A 21,593-nucleotide genomic window follows, 5' to 3' on the forward strand; every position below is an offset into this window, starting at 1 on the left:
GCCAACAGTTAAAATCTCCTCCCATCACCAAAGGATAAAGATTCAGATCTGATAAAAATGAAAAAAAGTGCTCGAAGAATCCTGGATCATCTATATTTGGGGCATACACATTGGCAAATACTGTTAATTTATTATCTAGTTTTCCTGAAACTATAACAAAATGTCCATTAGTATCAGACACTACTGTATGTTGGACAAAGGAAAGTATATTATCTGTAAGAATCGAAACTCCTCTAGATTTGGCCTGAAAAAGAAATGTGAAAACGAAGTCCATTTCAACGGCTAAAAAAATGTAGGTTATCACATTTGTGTATGTGAGTTTCTTGTAAAAAAATAATAGGGACCTTAAATTTCTTAATATAAGCAAATATCTTATTATGTTTAACAGGGTGATTTAACCTTTTTGCATTAAAACTGAGTAAATTAATGGTTTGGTCCATTTTTAATATTGTTTAAAGGAAGGGTTAAAATGTAAATTAAAATGCAAGCCATAAACCTTCAGAAATGGTAACCAAGCAACAAGTTGGCTAAAAATTCGAAAACAGCTTCTGGGAAAAAAAACCAATTCAGTGTCGAATCCGTGACAGTGAGTCCAGAGATTGTGAAACATTTCAGTGTCGAATCTGTGACTGTCAGTCCAGAGATTGTGAAATAATTCAGTGTCGAAACAATGACAGTGAGTCCAGAGACTGTGAAATAGTTCAGTGTCGAATCAATGACTGTGAAACAGTTCAGTGTCGAATCCATGACAGTGAGTTCAGAGACTGTGATACAGTTCAGTGTCGATTCCGTGACAGTGAGTCCAGAGATTGTGAATCAGTTCAGTGTCGAATCCATGACAGAGTCCAGAGTCTGTGAAACAGTTCAGTGTCAAATCCGCGACAGTGAGTCCCTGGATTGTGAATCAGTTCAGTATCGAATCCCTGACAGTGAGTCCAGAGACTGTGAAACAGTTCAGTGTTGAATCCGTGACTGAGTCCAGAGATTGTGAATCAGTTCAGTGTCGAATCAATGACTGTGAGTCCAGAGATTGTGAAACAGTTCAGTGTCAAATCCGTGACAGAGTCCATAGATTATGAATCAGTTCAGTGTGGAATCCATGACAGTGAGTCCAGAGACTGTGAAACAGTTCAGTGTCGAATCCATGACAGTGAGTCCAGAGACCGTGATACAGTTCAGTGTCGAATCCGTGACAGTGAGTCCAGAGACTGTGATACAGTTCAGTGTCGATTCCGTGACAGTGAGTCCAGAGATTGTGAATCAGTTCAGTGTCGAATCCGTGACTGAGAGTCCAGATATTGTGAATCTGTTCAGTGTCGAATCCTTCGCAGTGAGTCCATTGTTTGTGGAATCACTTCAGTGTTGAGGTGAATGAAATTATTCGCACTGGTTCAGGAGCCTGATCGTTGTGGAATAATTACTGTTCTTGATCCTGGTGGTGTGGGACGCTAAGACTCCTCTACCACCTGCCTGACAGCTGCTAGAAAAGAGCATGGCCTGGATGGTGGAGTTCCTTGATGACAGTTGCTGCTTTTTTATGGCAATGCTCCAAGCTCAGCCTCTCAGCTGAATCTTGAAGCTGAAACCCCTTATCCCTTAAACCCATTCTGTATTAGGTACCAATGGTAATTGGGTAAATCTGCATAGAAACAGCCTCTTTGGGCCAAAATCTGCTTCAACGATCAATGGATGTTCGGCTTCCAGCACCTCAAGGCTCTCCAGCCTCCAGAATCGCACTGAAATCTGTTGAATATTGAAAAGCCTGGACAGTGTGGCCATGATCCTTCCTATAGTTGTGGAGTCTAGGGCCAGAATGTAGATTCTCAGAAAACGAGGATGTTTCTTTAGAACAGAGATAAGGAGGAATTTCTTTAGCCAGAGGGTGGTGAATCTGTGGATTTTATTGCCACTGACGGCTGTGGAGGCCAAGTCGTTGGGTATATTTAAAGTGGAGGTTGTTCTGTTTATTAATTTATTGAGATACAGCACGGAATAGGCCCTTCTGGACATTTGAGTGGTGCTGCTGAGCAGTCCTCCGATTTAACCCTAGCTAATCACGGGACAACTTACGGTGACCAATTATGATATGTCTTTGAACTGTGGGAGGAAACCAGAGCACCTGGAGGAAACCAGAATGTAGAAACTCCTTACAGGCGGTGGGTGGGATTTGAACCCTGATCACTCAAACTGTAAAGCGTTGTGGTAACTTCCATGCTACCGTGCTGCCCCAGTTCTTGATTAGTAAGGACTTGTGAAAGGTTATGGAGAGAAGGCAGGAAAATGAGGTTGAAAGGAATAATGAATCAACCATGATACAGATTCAGCCAGAGCAGATTCGATGGGCTGAATGGCCTAATTCTGTTCCTATATCTTATGGTCTTGTGGATGGTAGAACAATGGAGGGCTATGTGGCAGAGAAGGATTAGATTGGACTTAGAGCAGGTTAAAAGGTCAGCACAATGTCATGGACAGAAGAGCTTGTACTGTGCTGTGGTGTTCTGTGTAAGCTCTAGTGAAGGAATTGTCTTTTCCTTTCAGACATCAAATACAACCTCTTGGATCCTGTACAATCTGGCAAAGGAGCCATCCATTCAGCAGCAACTGTATGAAGAAATCAACAGCGTTACTCCTGGAGACCAAATTCCACTCGCCAAGGATTTCAGCCGCATGCCCCTGTTGAAAGCGGTGGTCAAAGAAACCCTTCGGTAAGACATGGATTTCTGTTCCTACTCCTCTGGTCTCACTCTTCTTTGCAATAATTTACTTCTAGGAGAATGGAATGGGAGATGCTAATACAAGGGAGCATAATTTTCAGATGAAAGTATAGGAGAGATGTCAGAGGTAGGTATTTTACACAGAGAGTAATGTGTGGACCACCCTGCCAAGGGTGGCGGTAGAGGCAAATACATTAGGGAAATTTAAGAAACTCTTAGATAGGCACGTGGAATATAGAAAAATGGAGGGTTATATAGAAGGCTAGATTGATCAAGGTTAGAGTAGGTCTAAAGGGCGGCACAACATTGTGGGCCATAAATCCTGTACTCTGCTACAATGTCCTATGCTCTGTGTTTCAGGGAGAAGGCAGGAGAATGGGGTTGAGAGGGAAAATAAATCAGCCATGATAGAATGGCAGAGCAGACTTGATGGCCGAATGGCCTAATTCTGCTCCCATGTGCTATGGTTTTATGGAATGGTCTGTGGACTGGAAAGATTAAGAAGGTACGAACCAAGTGTAGGAAAATGGGACTAACTTACACTGTAGGTAAGCAACTTGGTCAGCAAGGGAGGGTTGGGCTGAATAGCCTGTTTCTGAGCTGTATCAATCTTTGAATCTATGACCGAATCTGTGAACAGCAGAGCCAGTTTAAAGGGGCCAGTGGCGTTATCCTACTCCTGTTTGCTATGTTTTAGTGAATCTCTGACCTGCACGAGAGTATTTAAGGTGAGAGTGGTTAAGTACAAAAGAGATGCCAGGGCAAGATTTTTTACACGCAGTGATGGGTGTCTGGAACAGACTGTGGTCAAGGGGAGAGCATATAAACTCCCTGAGTGGTCGCAGGTATCATTGGAGCATCTAAGAGACTTTTAGACCGTATGCAGTGAGGGGGTGTGATCAAGCTGCAGGGAACAGGGATCATTGCTTTAATTAGTTGAGCTCATCATGGGCTGTGGAGCCTGTCCTGTGCCATGTGATACACACGCTCTATGCAATTGTTCAAATCAAATTTATTCCCTGTTGTGTGAAGAAAAATACCTTGGTTGTGTCCTGCATTAACACTTTCCATAAGACCATAAGACAATGGAGCAGAAGTCGGCCATTCAGCCCATCGAGTCTGCTCCACCATTTTACCATGAGCTGATCCATTCTCCCATTTAGTCCCATTCCCCCGCCTTCTCACCATAACCTTTGATGCCCTGGCTACTCAGATACCTATCAATCTCTGCCTTAAATACACCCAACGACTTGGCCTCCACTGCTGCCCGTGGCAACAAATTCCATAGATTCACCACCCTCTGGCTAAAAAAATTTCTTCGCATTTCTGTTCTGAATGGGCGCCCTTCAATCCTGAAGTCATGCCCTCTCATACTAGACTCCCCCCTCATGGGAAACAACTTTGCCACATCCACTCTGTCCACGCCTTTCAACATTCAAAATGTTTCTATGAGGTCTCCCCTCATTCTTCTAAACTCCAAGGAATACAGTCCAAGAGCAGACAAACGTTCCTCATATGTTAACCCTCTCATTCCCAGAATCATTGTAGTGAATCTTCTCTGTACCCTCTCCAACGTCAGCACATCCTTTCTTAAATAAGGAGCCCAAAACTGCCCACAGTACTCCAAGTGAGGTATCACCAGCGCCTTATAGAGCCTCAACATCACATCCCTGCTCCTATACTCTATTCCTCTAGAAATGAATGCCAACATTGCATTCGCCTTCTTCACTACTGACTCAACCTGGTGGTTAACTTTAAGGGTATCCTGTAGGAGGACTCCCAAGTCCTGTTGCATCTCAGAACTTTGAATTCTCTCCCTATTTAGATAATAGTCTGCCCGTTTATTTCCAACTACAAACTGTGCTTCAGTGTCCCCCTCCCTCCATTCCCTTCATATTCATGTGTCTACCTAAAAGCCTCTTGAACCCCTGCTTCCACCATAACCCCAGGTAACCCATCTACCATTCTCTGCATAAACAGCTTACCCCTCACATCACGTTTAAGCTTAACCCCTTTTACCCCTCTAACCTTAAAAGAACGCTTGTTGGTGTTAAACCTTTATACCTGGGGAAAAGATTCTGAAGTATCAAACACCAGAGAAGAGATTTATGTAAACCAACTTATCTGAGCTGCTGGGTATGAATTTGACAGGTTTTGGGAAGCATCTTAAACAATGTTATGTTGAGATTTATAGAGGAAATTCTGAAATATGGGATCTCTGTTGGATTGTGAAATTTGCTAGATGTTCTTAATCATACGATAGGAAATAAATCTGCTTGTTTATGCTCTGTTGTTAAGGTCATAACCGATCTTTTACCTTGGTTCCCACTTTCTGCACTAATATCGCATCTCTTTAGCATAAACATAGGGAGTATTCTATAGGCCCCCTGGTAGCAGCAGAGATACAGGGGAGCAGATTGGGAGGCAGATTTTGGAAAGGTGCAAAAATAACAGGGTTGTTATCATGGGTGACTTCAACTTCCCCAATATTGATTGGCACCTGATTAGTTCCAAGGGTTTAGATGGGGCGGAGATTGTTAAGTGTGTCCAGGACGGATTCCTGTCACAGTATGTTGACAGGCTGACTAGGGGGAATGCCATACTAGGTCTAGTATTAGGTAACAAACCAGGTCAGGTCACAGATCTCTCAGTGGGTGAGCATCTGGGGGACAGTGACCACTGCTCCCTGGCCTTTAGCATTATCATGGAAAAGGATAAAATCAGAGAGGACAGGAAAATTTTTAATTGGGGAAGGGCAAATTATGAGGCTATAAGGCTAGAACTTGCGGGTGTGAATTGGGATGATGTTTTTGCAGGGAAATGTACTATGGACATGTAGTCGATGTTTAGGGATCTCTTGCAGGATGTTAGGGATAAATTTGTCCCAGTGAGGAAGATAAAGAACGGTAGGGTGAAGGAACCATGGGTGACAAGTGAGGTGGAGAATCTAGTCAGGTGGAAGAAAGTATGAAGTTTAAGAAGCGAGGATCAGATGGGTCTATTGAGGAATATAGGGTAGCAAGAAAGGAGCTTAAAAAGAGGCTGAGAAGAGCAAGAAGGAGGCATGAGAAGGCCTTGGTGAGTAGGGTAAAGGAAAACTCCAAGGCATTCTTCAATTATGTGAAGAACAAGAGGATGACAGGAGTGAAGATAGGACCAATTAGAGATAAAGGTGGGAAATGTGCCTGGAGGCTGTGGAAGTGAGCGAAGTTCTCAATGAATACTTCTCTTCGGTATTCACCAATGAGGAACTTGATGACGGTGAGGATAATATGAGTGAGGTAGATGTTCTGGAGCATGTTGATATTAAGGGAGAGGAGGTGTTGGAGTTGTTAAAATACATTAGGACGGATAGGTCCCAGGAGCCTGATGGAATATTCCCCAGGCTGCTCCAAGAGGTGAGGGAAGAGATTGCTGAGCCTCTGGCTAGGATCTTTATGTCTTCATTGTCCATGGGAATGATACCGGAGGATTAGAGGGAGGCAAATGTTGTCCCCTTGTTCAAAAAAGGTAGTAGGGATAGTCCGGGTAATTATAGACCAGTGAGCCTTACGTCTGTGGTGGGAAAGCTGTTGGAAAAGATTCTTGAGATAGGATCTGTGGGCATTTAGAGAATCATGGTCTGATCAGGGACAGTCAGCATGGCTTTGTGAAGGGCAGATCATGTCTAACAAGCCTGATAGAGTTCTTTGAGGAGGTGACCAGGCATATAGATGAGGGTAGTGCAGTGGATGTGATCTATATGGATTTTAGTAAGGCATTTGACAAGGTTCCACATGGTAGGCTTATTCAGAAAGTCAGAAGGCATGGGATCCAGGGAGGTTTGGCCAGGTGGATTCAGAATTGGCTTGCCTGCAGAAGGCAGAGGGTCATGGTAGAGGGAGTACATTTGGATTGTGACTAGTGGTGTCCCACAAGGATCAGTTCTGGGACCTCTACTTTTTGTTACGACCTGAATGTGGGGGTAGAAGGGTGGTTTGGCAAGTTTGCAGACGACACAAAGGTTGGTGGTGTTGTGGATAGTGTAGAGGATTGTCGAAGATTGCAGAGAGACATTGATAGGATGCAGAAGTGGGCTGAGAAGTGGCAGATGGAGTTCAACCCGGAGAAGTGTGAGGTGGTACACTTTGGAAGGACAAACTCCAAGGCAGAGTACAAAGTAAATGGCAGGATACCTGGTAGTGTGGAGGAGCAGAGGGATCTGGAGGTACATGTCCACAGATACCTGAAAGTTGCCTCACAGGTAGATGGGGTGGTTAAGAAAGCTTATGGGGTGTTAGCTTTCATAAGTCGAGGGATAGAGTTTAAGAGTCGTGAGGTAATGATGCAGCTCTATAAAACTCTGGTTAGGCCACACTTGGAGTACTGTGTCCAGTTCTGGTTGCCTCACTATGTAGGAAGGATGTGGAAGCACTGGAAAGGGTACAGAGGAGATTTACCAGGATGCTGCCTGGTTTAGAGAGTATGCATTATGATCAGAGATTAAAGGAGCTAGGGCTTTACTCTTTGGAGAGAAGGAGGATGAGAGGAGACATGATAGAGGTGTACAAGATGATAAGAGGAATAGATAGAGTGGATAGCCAGTGCCTCTTCCCCAGGGCACCGCTGCTCAATACAAGAGGACATGGCTTTAAGGTAAGGGGTGGGAAGTTCAAGGGGAATATTAGAGGAAGGTTTTTTACTCAGAGTGTGGTTGGTGCATGGAATGCACAGCCTGAGTCAGTGGTGGAGGCAGATACACTAGTAAAATTTAAAAGACTACTAGACAGGTATATGAAGGAATTGAAGTTGGGGGGTTATATGGGAGGTGGGGTTTGAGGGTCGGCACAACATTGTGGGCCGAAGGGCCTGTACTGTGCTGTACTATTCTATGTTCTATGTTTTATGTTGTTCATTCTCTCAATACCAAAAGCCTCACCAAGAGCTGTTAGGGCGGGTTTAAACTAATTTGGCAGGGGGATGGGAACCGGAATGATAGAACGGAGGAAGGGGAAAATAGAAATAAATCTAAGACAGTGAGCAGTAAAGATGTCAGGAAAGACAGGCAGGTGATGGGGCAAATTTGTAGCCATTGGGATGAGCTGCAGTGCAATAAACTTGCAGTGAAATCAAAGTGAAAAGTACCAAATACTGGTCTTAAGGTGTTATACTTAAATGCACGCAGCGTAAGGAATAAGGTGGATGCTCTTGTCGTACAGCTACAGATTGGCAGGTATGATATCGTGGCCATCACTGAGACCTGGCTAAAGGTTGCATGTCTCTGGGAGCTGAACGTCCAAGGATACACGGTGTATTGGAAGGATAGAAAGGTAGGCAGAGGGGGAGGTGTGGTTTTATTGGTAAGAAATGATATTAAATCATTAGAAAGAGGTGATATAGGATCGGAAGGTGCAGAATCTTTATGGGTTGAGCTAAGGAATAGCAGGGGTAAAAGGACCCCGATGGCAGTTATTTATAGGCCTCCAAACAGCTGCAGGGATGTGGACTACAAATTACAACAGGAAATAGAAAAGGCTTGTCAGAAGAGCAGTGTGATGATAATTGTGGTGGATTTTAACATGCGAGTGGATTGGGAAAATCAGGTAGGCACTAGATCTCAAGAGAGAGAATTTGTAGAATGTCTGCAAGATGGCTTTTTAGAACAGCTTGTTGTTGAGCCCACTAGGGGATCGGCTGTACTGGATTGAGTATTGTGTAATGAACTGGAAGTGATTAGAGAGATTGAGGTGAAGGAACCCTCAGGAGGCAGTGATCATAACATGATTGAGTTCACTGTGAAATCTGAAAAAGAGAAGCCAAAATCTGATGTGTCGGTATTTCAGTGGAGTAATAGAAATTATAGTGGCATGAGAGAGGAACTGGCCAAAGCTGACTGGAAAGGGAGACTAGCGGGAAAGACGGCAGAGCAGTAGTGGCTGGAGTTTATGCAAGAAGTGAAAAAGGTGCAAGACAGGTATGTTCCAAAAAAGAAGAAATTTTTGAATGGAAAAAGGATGCAACCGTGGTTGACAAGAGAAGTCAAAGCTAAAGTTAAAGCAAAGGAGAGGGCATACAAGGAAGCAAAAATTAGTGGGAAGACAGAGGATTGGGAAGTTCTTAAAAGCTTATGAAAGGAATCTAAGAAGGTCATTAAGAGGGAAAAAATTAACTATGAAAGGAAGCTAGCAAATAATATCAAAGAGGATACTGAAAGCTTTTTCAAGTATATAAAGAGTAAAAGACAGGTGAGAGCAGATATAGGACCGATAGAAAATGATGCTGGAGAAATTGTAATGGGAGATAAGGAGATGGCGGAGGAACTGAACGAGTATTTTGCATCAGTCTTCACTGAGGAAGACATCAGCAGTATATCGGACACTCAAGGGTGGCAGGGAAGAGAAGTTTGTGCGGTCACAATTACGACAGAGAAAGTACTCAGGAAGCTGAATAGTCTAAAGGTAGATAAATCTCCCGGACAAGATGGAATGCACCCTCCTGTTCTGAAGGAAGTAGCTGTGGAGATTGCGAGGCATTAGCAATGATCTTTCAAAAGTCGATAGGTTCTGGCATGGTTCCGGAGGACTGGAAGATTGCAAATGTCACTCCGCTATTTAAGAAGGGGGCAAGGAAGCAAAAAGGAAATTATAGACCTGTTAGCTTGACATCGGTGGTTGGGAAGTTGTTGGAGTTGATTGTCAAGGATGAGGTTACAGAGTACCTGGAGGCATATGACAAGATAGGCAGAACTCAGCATGGATTCCTTAAGGGAAAATCCTGCCTGACAAACCTATTACAATTTTTTGAGGAAATTACAAGTAGGCTAGACAAGGGAGATGCAGTGGGTGTTGTGTATTTGGATTTTCAGAAGGCCTTTGACAAGGTGCCACACATAAGGCTGCTTAACAAGATAAGAGCCCATGGAATTACAGGAAAGTTACATACGTGGATAGAGCGTTGGCTGATTGGCAGGAAACAGATAGTGGGAATAAAGGGATCCTATTCTGGTTGGCTGCCGGTTACCAGTGGTGTTCCACAGGTGTCCGTGTTGGGGCCGCTTCTTTTTACATTGTACATCAATGATTTGGATTATGGAATACAGGTTTCCCCCGCCATCCGAAGGTAGAGCGTTCCTATGAAACGGTTCGTAAGCCGAAATGTCGTAAAGCGAATAAGCAATCACCATTTATTTATATGGGAAAATTTTGCGAGCGTTCGCAGACCCAAAAATAACCTACCAAATCATGCCAAACAACATATAAAACCTAAAATAACAGTAACACATAGTAAAAGCAGGAATGATATGATAAATACACAGCCTCTATAAAGTAGAAATACTTTTTCACAATCATTACTGCACTGTTGTCCGTAGCGAAAATCTCACGCAAGCGCTGTTGGCAAAAACATGCGCAAGTGCTCTCCAGTAACCTTTAAGCTACGAAGCTGCCAAATCATACCAAATAACACATAAAAATACACAGCCGATATAAAGTAGAAATAACGTATGTACAGTGTAGTATCACTTACGGGAATCAGGACAACGCCGAGCACACTGATGATGGTGTGTCAGGCTGAGTCGTCGCAGGTTGGCTGGTGCAGTGGCCCCCACCCTCTAGGCTGCTGAGCGATACATTGTCACGAAGAACGCAGGGGTCCAGCGGTAGCCGGGAGGTACACAGCACATTTTTAAGAAAAAAGCCGAAACAAACATGCTAATTAATTAGGTACCGCCCGTAATTGTCGGCCCAGATAAGTGTCGATTTCTGATTGCGTCGTCTCTGATCTGGGCCGACAATTATGTGTTGGCGGCACCTAATTAATTAGCATGTTTATTTCGGCTTTTTTCCTAAAGATGTGCTGTGTGCCTCCCGACTACCCTGGCATTCTCAGCGAATCGGTACAGTATCTTTCCGTGGCCTGGGTGCTGGGGTGGTGAGACACTGGGGTGTCATCTTGTCGCCTGTTTCCATTACAGCAGGCGGCTCATCTTCTTCTACCTCTGCCCGCCTCAATGTCGAAGGTCGAGGTTCGTCGTCTGCTGTGGCTGATGTGGAAGGCTTGCTTGACTGCAATGCCTCGCGCATTTTTCTGTTACACAGTTCTTTAATAAGGACTCAAACCATCCTGCAAATATCCCCTAAACCGACATACCCTTTCAAAATTAACATCGTACTTTATCATTACTCATTCGGTTTCGATTGTTATCCTTTTTTCTTCTAATTGCATCAGCTCTTCATCTGCCAGTTCTTGGTGATGGGATGCCAAAATCTCTTCAACATCATCTTTGTCAGCTTCCACAAGCCAAACTCATGTTGTCCTTACTTCGTTCACCACGATCGAAACGCTTTATTATGTCTAGTTTTACGCTAAGTGTAACACCCTTACGAGCTCTTTCAGGCTTTTCCAATACCATAGAACTCATCTTGCAAACGGCTGCTCACAGGCACGTGTTAAAGCAATGCCGTTCCGAATCCAGGGGAGAGCGGCTGCTCGGGGCGCGCTGCCTTTTATCATGCGCTGATTTTTTTGCCCGCTGATTTTTTTATCACGTGCTGAATTTTTTTTTCGTAACAGTGAAAACACCTACTGAAAGCAAAAATAGGGTACTAATGTAGGTCTTTCTTAACAGTGAGGTTTCGTAAAGCGAACGTTCGAAAAGCGGGGGACACCTGTAGATGGTTTCGTGGCTAAGTTTGCTGACGATGCGAAGATAGGTGGAGGGGCCGGTAGTGCTGAGGAAACAGAGAGTCTGCAGAGAGACTTGGATAGATTGGAAGAATGGGCAAAGAAGTAGCAAATGAAATACAGTGTTGGAAAGTGTATGGTTATGCACTTTGGCAGAAAAAATAAACGGGCAGACTATTATTTAAATGGGGAGAGAATTCAAAGTTCTGAGATGCAACGGGACTTGGGAGTCCTCGTACAGGATACCCTTAAAGTTAACCTCCAGGTTGAGTCGGTGGTGAAGAAGGCGAATGCAATGTTGGCATTCATTTCTAGAGGAATAGAGTATAGGAGCAGGGATGTGATGTTGAGGCTCTATAAGGCGCTGGTGAGACCTCACTTGGAGTACTGTGAGCAGTTTTGGGCTCCTTATTTAAGAAAGGATGTGCTGACGTTGGAGAGGGTACAGAGAAGATTCACTACAATGATTCTGGGAATGAGAGGGTTAACATATGAGGAACGTTTGTCCGCTCTTGGACTGTATTCCTTGGAGTTTAGAAGAATGAGGGGAGGCCTCATAGAAACATTTTGAATGTTGAAAAGCGTGGACAGAGTGGATGTGGCAAAGTTTTTTCCCATGGGGGGGGGTCTAGTACGAGAGGGCATGATTGAAGGGCGCCCATTCAGAACAGAAATGTGAAGAAATTTTTTTAGTCAGAGGGTGGTGAATCTATGGAATTTGTTGCCACGGGCAGCAGTGGAGGCCAAGTCATTGGGTGAATTTAAGCCAGAGATTGATGGGTATCTGAGTAGCCAGGGCATCAAAGGTTATGGTGAGAAGGCGGGGGACTGGAACTAAATGGGAGAATGGATCAGCTCATGACAAAATGGTGGAGCAGACTCGATGGGCTGAATGGCCGACTTCTGCTTCTTTGTCTTATGTCTTATATCAAAAGTAAACCTCTTCTCCACTCTCCACATCCTCCCTATTATAGGGTGCACAGAATGTATCAACCTTCTCTGTACAGTGTTCTCCTCACTATGAGCCCTTGTCATTTCCCGTGACCCTCGCTCATTTGCTTCCTCTCAGAATGCAAGCACATTCTAAGTTTGCCCACAAGGGGAGTAACCCCTTCTCTTTCCTTGTCCTAGGTTGTACCCAGTGGTGTCTGGCAATGCTCGTTTGGTAGTAGAGAATGATGTCATGGTTGGAGGATACCACTTTCCTAAAAACGTGAGTGCAAGCTGAAGCAGTAAGATAAATGCGGATGGTAGAATAACATGTCTGTTCCTTAGCGCATGGTCAAAGGTATCGCACCCCAGTGAATTATTATGGCCGTGTATACACTGGGCACAGATAATGCAAATAGTTACAATCTTTTCCCAGGATAGGGGAGGCCAAATCTCAAAGGCAAAGATGCATCACAGCTTGGTACAGCAACTGTTCTGGGTGAGGACACAAGTAACTGCTGAGAGTTGTGGACACAGCTCAGCACATCACAGAAAGCAACCTCCCCTCCATGGACTCTGCCTCAGTAAAGCAGCCAGTATAATCATAGACCCTACTCACCTGGACACTTGGAGTATTGTGAGAAGTACTCACCTCTTCTCCCTCCTCTCCCATTGGGCAGAAGACCATAAGATATAGGAGCAGAATTAGGCCATTTGGCCCATCAAGTCTGCTCCACCATTTCATCATGGCTGATCCATTTCCCTCTCAGCTCCAATCTCCTGCCTTCTCCCCATAACTAACCCTTCATGCCCTGACTAATCAAGAATCCATCAACCTCTGACTTAAATATACCCAATGGCTTGGCCTCCACAGCCGCCTGTGGGAACAAATTACACAGATTCACCACTCTCTGGCTTAAGAAATTCCGCCTTATCAGTTCTAAATGGATATCCCTCTATCCTGAGGGAGTGCCCTCTGGTCCTAGACTCCCCCACTATAGGAAACATCCACTCTATTAAGGCTTTTTAATATATGATAGGTTTCAATGAGATCCCCCCACCCCTCATTCTTCTGAATTCCAGTAAGTACAGGCCCAGAGCCATCAATTGGTCCTCATATGGTAACCCTTTCATTCCTGCAACCATTCTCGTCAACCTCCTCTGAACCATCTTCAATTTTAGCACATCCTTAGATAAACAGCTCAAAACTGCTCACAATACTCCAAGTGAGGCCTCACCAGTGCCTTATAAAGCCTCAACATTACATCCTTGCTTTTATATTATAATCTTCTTGAAATGAATGCTAACATTGCATTTATCTTCCTCACCACCGACTCAACCTGCAAATTAACCTTGCAAACACGAGGAAACCTGCAGATGCTGGAATTTCAAGCAACACACATAAAAAATGCTGGTGAACGCAGCAGGCCAGGCAGCATCTCTAGGAAGAGGTACAGTCGACGTTTCAGGCCGAGACCCTTCGTCAGGACTAACTGAAGGAAGAGCTAGTAAGAGATTTGAAAGTGGGAGGGAGAGGGGGAGATCCAAAATGATAGGAGAAGACAGGAGGGGGAGGGATGGAGCCAAGAGCTGGATAGGTTTGCCAATCAACTGTCAGCTTTCAGCTTCCTTAGTAAAAGCACTCACTTTTGCCTCCTGCCACTCTTGAACTTATAGCATACTGCTTGCGTCTTACTCAGTGAAGACTGATGCAAAAAATGTACTCAGTTCATCCACCATTTCCTTGTCCTCCATGACTACCCCTCGAGCATCATTTTCCAACAGTCCAATATTCACTCTCACCTCTCTTTTACTTTCAGTCCTGTATTAACTCTTTTTGATTTTGTCCTCCTTCTACGTTGCAACTCATCCAGTTGACTGCAATTTTGCCCTGCGTCCATTCCCACTGAACTGACTGTGACCCTGGGGATATTCACACTGAACTGATGTGACCCTGGGGATATTTACACTGAACTGACTGTGACCCTGGGGCTATTCACACTGAACTGATGTGACCCTGGGGATATTCACACTGAACTGACTGGGACCCTGAGTCCATTCCCACTGAACTGACTGTGACCCTGGGGATATTCACACTGAACTGATGTGACCCTGGGGATATTTACACTGAACTGACTGTGACCCTGGGGCTATTCACACTGAACTGATGTGACCCTGGGGATATTCACACTGAACTGACTGGGACCCTGAGTCCATTCACACTGAACTGACTGTGACCCTGGGGATATTCCCACTGAACTGTCTGTGACCCTGGGGATATTCACACTGAACTGACTGTGACCCTGGGGCCATTGCCACTGAACTGACAGTGACCCTGGGGCTATTCACACTGAACTGACTGTGACCCTGGGGATATTCCTTCTGAACTGATTGTGACACTGGGGCTATTCACACTGAAGCGACCGTGACACTGGGAATATTCCCACTGAACTGACTGTCACCCTGGGGCCATTCCCACTGAACTGATGTGACCCTGGGGCCATTCCCACTGAACTGACTGTGACACTGGGGATGTTCCCACTGAACTGACCATGACCCTGGGGCCATTCCCCCCCTGAACTGACTGTGACCCCACAGATGAGGAATGAATAATAATGAAGAAGAAGAAACTTACTGGATAATTACCTCAGCAAAACCTAATCTCACCTAAGCTCAATGAGCCAAAGCCAAGGGCTCTCCACTCTAACTCTGGCCAACTCACACAATGGCCACTCTGTCTGCTTTGCCTTATATTTATTCACCCTTGAAAATGAATCCAGTTCACTGAATGGCCACTGTCCAAACTCCGGAAATTGCTGCAAAGCGCTTTTAAAAAAATCTTTAATTGCAGACCTGTGTGAGTTGCCTCTTTTTCTCATGCGCCCGTTCACTGCCTGGCTGCAATTCAAACTCTGAACACCGCCACAGAGAACTGCTTTCTTAATCTTCAATCGTGGGCCTGTGTGAATTCATCCCTTCTCACACTCCGTTCACTGACTAGCCGCAATTCAAACTCTGAACACTGCCACAGAGAACTGCTTTTTTAATCTTCAATCACAGACCAAGTAAAGTTGCTTCTTCTCATGCTCCCATCCACTGATTGGCCACAATTTAATCTCCCTACATATAAAAGCCTGGACGCACATGAATTTAGGCTTAAGGGCAGTTTGCACCCTGTTGTTAAATGGTCCCTAGCATGATATCTTAGACTCCTGACCTCACAATCTACCTTGCTATGACCTTGCATCTTATTGTTTACCTGCGCTGCACTCTCTCAGTGGCTGTTACACTCTATTCTGTATTCTGTTACTGGTTTAACTTGTTCTACCTCAACACACTGTTTAATGATCTGATCTCTTTGAACAGTAGTGAAGGCAAGTTTTTCACTGTACCTCAGTGTACATGTGACAATAATAAACCAAATTACCAAATGAGGACTACTTGTAATGTCACAGACCAGTACTTGCAATGTCATAAACACGAGGAAATCTGCAGATGCTGGAATTTCAAGCAACACACATCAAAGTTGCTGGTGAACGCAGCAGGCCAGGCAGCATCTCTAGGAAGAGGTACAGTCGACATTTCGGGCCGAGACCCTTCGTCAGGAAGAGCTAGTAAGAGATTTAGTAAGAAGACCAGTACTACATGTAATGTCATAGACCAGTACTTGTAATGTAATAGACCAGTACTTGTAATGTCATAGATCAGTACTTGTAATGTCATGGACCAGTACAGCACAGAAACAGGTCTTTTGGTCCATCCAGTCCATTCTGAACTATTATTCTTCCTAGTCTCATTGACTCTTACTTGGACCATAGCCCTCCATATCTCATCCATCCATATATTTACCCAAACTTCTCTTAAATTTTGCAATTGTATCCGCATCCTCCACTTCCTCCATTTCTGTTAAATATCACACCATTTACCCTTAACCCATTATCTCTAGTTCTAGTCTCACCCAACCTCAGTGGAAATAGCCAGCTTATATTTACCCTATCTATATCCCTCATAAATTTGCCTCTATCAAATTTCCCCTCATTATCCTATGGTCCAGGGAATGAAATATTTAACCTTTCTCTATAACTCAGGTCCTCAAATCCTGGTAACATCCTTGTAAATTACTTTGTACTTATTTCGTCTTGTTGATATCTTTCCTGTAGGTAGATGACCAGATTGACAGAAGTTCACCATGTGAATTTATGTTTGCCAAGTTTGTAGTGTACTATGCCACTGTTGCAGACGGCTGATTTTTATGACATTTTATACACTCTGTTATTGACAAAAAGCCAGAAGGCTCACCCTCCTCGCTTCCTCCACAGACTCTCTTCCACTTCTGTCACTACGCTGTGGCTTTGGACGACAGCAGCTTCGAGGAACCACAGCACTTCCAGCCCGAACGCTGGCTCCGTGGCATGGCCGGGGTGAAGAAGCCTCACCCCTTTGCTTCCATCCCCTTTGGATATGGCACCCGTTCCTGTCTGGGGAAACGCGTGGCTGAGCTGGAGATGTACAGTGTGGTCTCACGGGTAAGTGGCTGCCGTTGAGGGGTGTGAACAAAACCTGGGCAAATGGGACCTGTTTAGTCAGCATGGGAAATTGGTAAATTGGTTTATTATTGTCAGAACAGTACAGCACATTACGGGCCCTTTGGTCCACAATGTTTAACATACTCCAATATTAATTTAAACCTTCCCTCCATCTATATGCCTAGGAGTTCCTTAAATGTCCCTAATGTATTTGTCTCTCGCGCCACCTGCTGGTCAGTGTGTTACACCTACTTCATCCCCCCCCCACCCCCACCATACTTTCCTCCACTCATCTTAAAAGTTGTGCCCTCTTGTATTAGCCATTTCAGTCCTGGGAAAAAGGCCTCTGGCTGTCCACTCTGCCTATTCCTATTAACATTTGGTAATCTTGTACACTGCTATCAAATCACCTCTCATCCTCCCTCGCTCAAAAGAGAAAACCACTAGCTCATTCTACCTATCCTCATAAAACTTGGATTCTAATCCAGGCAACATCCTGGTAAATCTCCTCTGCACCCTCTCTAAAGCTTCCACGTCCTTCCTATAATGAGGCAATGAGAACTGAACACAATACTCCAGAGTTTAATAGAGCTGCAACATTAACTCATTGGTCTTGAACTTAATCCCCCAAATAGTGAAGCCTAACATACCAAACACTTTCTTAATCACCCTATCCACTTTGAGGGATCTGTGAACATGAATCCAAAGGTCTCTCTGTCCTTTCACACTGTTATAGAATCCTAGCATTTAAGTTCAACGTGAATCACTTCACACTTTTCTAGATCAAACTCTCAGCTCAGCTCTGTATCCTATCAAAGTCCCGTTGTAACGTATGACAACTTTCAAATTAACCCACAACACCACCATCCTTTGTGTCATTTGCACCACCTTGGTTCCATGTATCAAGGCACAGTAAAAACTTGTATTGCATACTTGCACCTGCATGTCAGAGGTAAGCTTTTTACACAGAGAGTGGTGGATGTGTAGAAAGCTCTGCCAGGGGTGGTGGTAGAGGCACATACATTTGGGGTATTTAAGAGACTTTTAGATAGGCACATGGATGAAAGAAAAAATAGAGTGCTATGTAGAAGGAAAGGGTTAGATTAAACTTGGAGTAGGCCAAAGGGTTGGCACAACATCGTGGGCCAAAGGGTCTGTACTGTTTTATGTTCTAGACTGTTCATTGAGATCAGACCGTTGCACAGTGCATTGAGCTGGTACAAGGTAAAACAATGACAGAATGCAGAATAAAGTATTAAAGTTACAGAGAAGGTGCAGTGTAGGCAAGCAATAAAGTGCAAGGCCATAATTTATTTTTTAAACTTATTTTAAATTATTTTTTATTCTTTCTATTTGTCTTCTAATATTTATATCTGTGCACTTGTGATGCTACTGTGACACTGTCATTTCCTTTGGGATCAATAAAGTATACGTCTATCTGATAGAGACTGTGAGGTCAAGAGTCCATCTTATCATGTTAGGGAACCACTCAACAGTTTTACAACAGTGGGACAGAAGCTGTCCGTCCATTGTAGAGTCCAGCATACTGAGGCAGCAGCGTTCCCTTGCTGAATGAGGGTAAGGGAATGGAGAGAGCAGACACACCACTGTGACAGTGGGGCTGATGGGGTTAAACTACAAGGCTGGTTGAACAGATTTAGACTGAGGAGTGACCATAATGTTCATCAAAGTGCATGTGTTAAAATATACTACATTGCGATTCAATTCCTTTCAGCTATTTACAGGCAAAAGGGGAATACAATAGGATTTAAGCATCAACAGATAATGACTGACAACCAATGTGCAAAAGACAAACTATGCAAGTACAATAAATAAGTAAATAAATAGATAAATAAATGAATAACACTGAGGACATGACTTGTGAAGTCTTGAGAGTGAATCCACAGGTTGTGAAATCAGTTCAGAATTGTGGTGAGTGATGTTATCCATGTTGGTTCACAGCCTGATGGTTGTAGGGTAAATAATTGTTTCTAAACCTTGTGGTGTGGGAGAAAAACACAGGGTGACGGGGGCCAGAGGGTGACTAGTGTTGGGAGACATGGTTAGATCAGGAGGACTCAAAATCATTGTGCACCACAGCACAGAAATACACTTTACAGCCCATGCCGAACTGTTATTCTGCTAAATCCCATCCACCCACACCTGCTCCATAGCCCCCTGAACCACTGCCATCCATGTACCTATCCAAACTTCCCTTAAATGTTGCAATTGAACCCACATCCATCACTTCCGTGGCAGCTCGTTCCACACTTTCACCACCCTCTGAGTGAAGAAGTTTCCCCATAAATGTTTCACCTTTCGCCCTTAACCTATCACTTCTAGTACTTGTCTCACCCAATCTGAGGGGGAAAATCCTGCAGGCATTCATGCCATCTACCCACTCATAATTTTGTAGAGAAAAGGGACAGCTGTGGACAGGTTAACTGAAACTGCAGTGTTTCTGTCGGGTTGTAGAGTAACTAGATGGAATGTGAAGTGATGTTCCTTTAGTTTTTTTTTTAGCCATCCCCTGGCAGGTGAGGAGCTGTGATAGGCTGCTGAAAGAGGAGCTTTACTCGTCACGTGTACATACGTAGAAACATTGGAACATACATTGAAATGCATTGCTTGCATCAACGACCAACAGTCCGAGGATGTGCTGGGGGCAGCCCACGACTGTCACCAGGTTTCCAGCACCAGCACAGCATGCCCACAACTTGCTAACCTTAACCCATACGTCTTTGGAATGTGGGAGGAAACTGGAGCACCCAGAGGAAACCCATGCAGTTTCAGAGAGAACGTACAAACTCCTTACAGACTGCAACAGCAATTGCAGCCCAATCTTTCAATCACTGGCAATGTGCCATGCAGGAGGGGAGAGTGCAAAGATCTGGGACTGGATAGGTGAAGGCAACAAAGGGCTGCTGGATGATGAAATCTGACTGGAGAACAAGATGGAGCATGGAACTGAGGAAGGAGTTGGGAATAGTGGGAGAGGGGAGAGAAACAGTGTGATAGGGGACAGGGTTGGAGTAAGTCCAGGGAAAATGGTAAAGATCCAAAGAGGAGGAGTGGGTTACCTGAAATTGGAGAATTCAGTGCTCATGCCATCAGGTTTATCACTTGTGCTGTCTGTGCCTGACTTCAGTCTCTGCTCTCTTCTTCCCCCAGCTGATCAAGCACTTTGAAGTCCGACCAGATCCTTCGGGAAAAGGGGTTAAGGCCAAAACCAGGACAGCGCTTGTCCCTGGAAGCTCCATCAACTTGCAGTTCATCGACAGGGTGTGAATGACATCTCAACTCCTTCCTGTCCTTCTCCCTGGGTCTGTCTTTTGAGGCTAGCACCAGGCAGCACAATCCAGGCATCCACAACTTTCTGAGTAAAAAAAAAACTTACCCCTCTATCCCCTTTGAACCTACCCCACTCTCACCTTCAATGCATGCCCTCTGGTATTAGACATTTCTACCCCAGGAAGCAGATACTCTCTGTCCACTCTATCTGTGCCTCTATCAGATAGAGTGTAAACCTCTATTAGATATCCCCTCAGCCTCTGACGCTCCGGAGAAAATAACCCAAGTTTATCCAGTCTCTCGTGATAACACATGTCCTTGAAACCAGGCAGCATCCTGGTAAACCTCTTCTGCCCCTCTCCAAAGCCACATCCTTCCTGTAGTGGGATCACCAGAACTGTATGCAATACTCAAGATGTGGCCTGACCAGAGTTTTATGAAGTTGCAACATAACCTCCTGACTTTTGAACTCAATACCTCGACTAATAGAAGCAAGCATTCCATAAGCCTTCTCAACTACCTTATCGACCTGTGTAGCCACTTTCAAGGAGTTAAGAATCGCAAGATCTCTTTGCTCAGCAACACTGTTAACAGTGTCCAGTCTTCTGGCACTGGCCCCACCGAGGTGCAACACCTCACATTCACCATTTCTCTGCCCATAACTGTAACTGATCTATATGGTGCTGCTTTCTTTGCCAGTCTTCTACACTGTCCACAACTCCACCGATTTTGGCATCATCCACCCATATATATTTTCATCCAGATCATTTATATACTGTATTAACCTTTTTATTTGTTACCTGTTTACATATTAATCTTTTTCATTGTTACCTGTTAGGTCAAAATAGAAAGCAAAAGAATATCAGAATTTTTAATTATGTGTTAACCCTTTAAATTGCCTGTAGTTACTGAATGATGTTTATCTACAAAATGTACGCGCGTTTACTTTCCCTTTTAGGAACAATAAAACCAGAGTCAACTTTATCATCACTGATATATGTTGTGAAATTTGTTGTTTTGTTGCAGCAGTACAGTGCAATACATTAAAAACATATGCAAACATGAGATTCTGCAGATGCTGAAAATCCAGAATAACACACGAGACCTGATAAAGACTCTCATCCTGAAACATCGACTGTTTACTGTAAGAAATGAAAAAAATATATATGTGGTGAAAAAAGAGAGCAGAATATCGTTCATGAGTTTGTGGACTATTCAGATGTCTGATAATGAAGGGGGAAAAGCTGGTTCAAAAACATTGAGTGTGTCTCTTCCAGCTCCTGTAACTTCTTCCTGATGGTAACAATGACAGAAGGTCATGTGCCGGATGGTGCTTTTCCTCTGATAGATACTGCCTCGGTGAGGCATTGTCTTTCACTAATGTCCTTGATACTGGGGAGGCTGATGCTCATGATGGAGCTCGTTGAGTCTGCAGCCCTTTGCAGTCTTTTCAGTTCCTCTGCAGTGGCCC

General features: G+C 44.2%; 1 protein-coding gene across 1 annotated transcript in view; it reads left to right on the top strand.

Moving 5' to 3' along the window:
• The window catches only part of LOC140199857 (sterol 26-hydroxylase, mitochondrial-like), a 201,458-nt gene extending 180,352 nt beyond the window's left edge, over positions 1-21,106 (top strand). The window contains exons 6-9 of the mRNA XM_072262363.1: positions 2,539-2,705; positions 12,507-12,588; positions 16,625-16,831; positions 20,003-21,106. Of these exons, the coding sequence (XP_072118464.1) occupies positions 2,539-2,705; positions 12,507-12,588; positions 16,625-16,831; positions 20,003-20,119 (573 nt within the window). The 3' untranslated portion in view covers positions 20,120-21,106. The remainder of the gene's footprint in view (positions 1-2,538; positions 2,706-12,506; positions 12,589-16,624; positions 16,832-20,002) is intronic.
• The last annotated feature ends 487 nt before the right edge of the window (positions 21,107-21,593 follow it).

The sequence above is a fragment of the Mobula birostris genome, chromosome 6 (genome assembly GCF_030028105.1).
Source record: "Mobula birostris isolate sMobBir1 chromosome 6, sMobBir1.hap1, whole genome shotgun sequence".
Lineage (NCBI taxonomy): Eukaryota > Metazoa > Chordata > Chondrichthyes > Myliobatiformes > Myliobatidae > Mobula > Mobula birostris.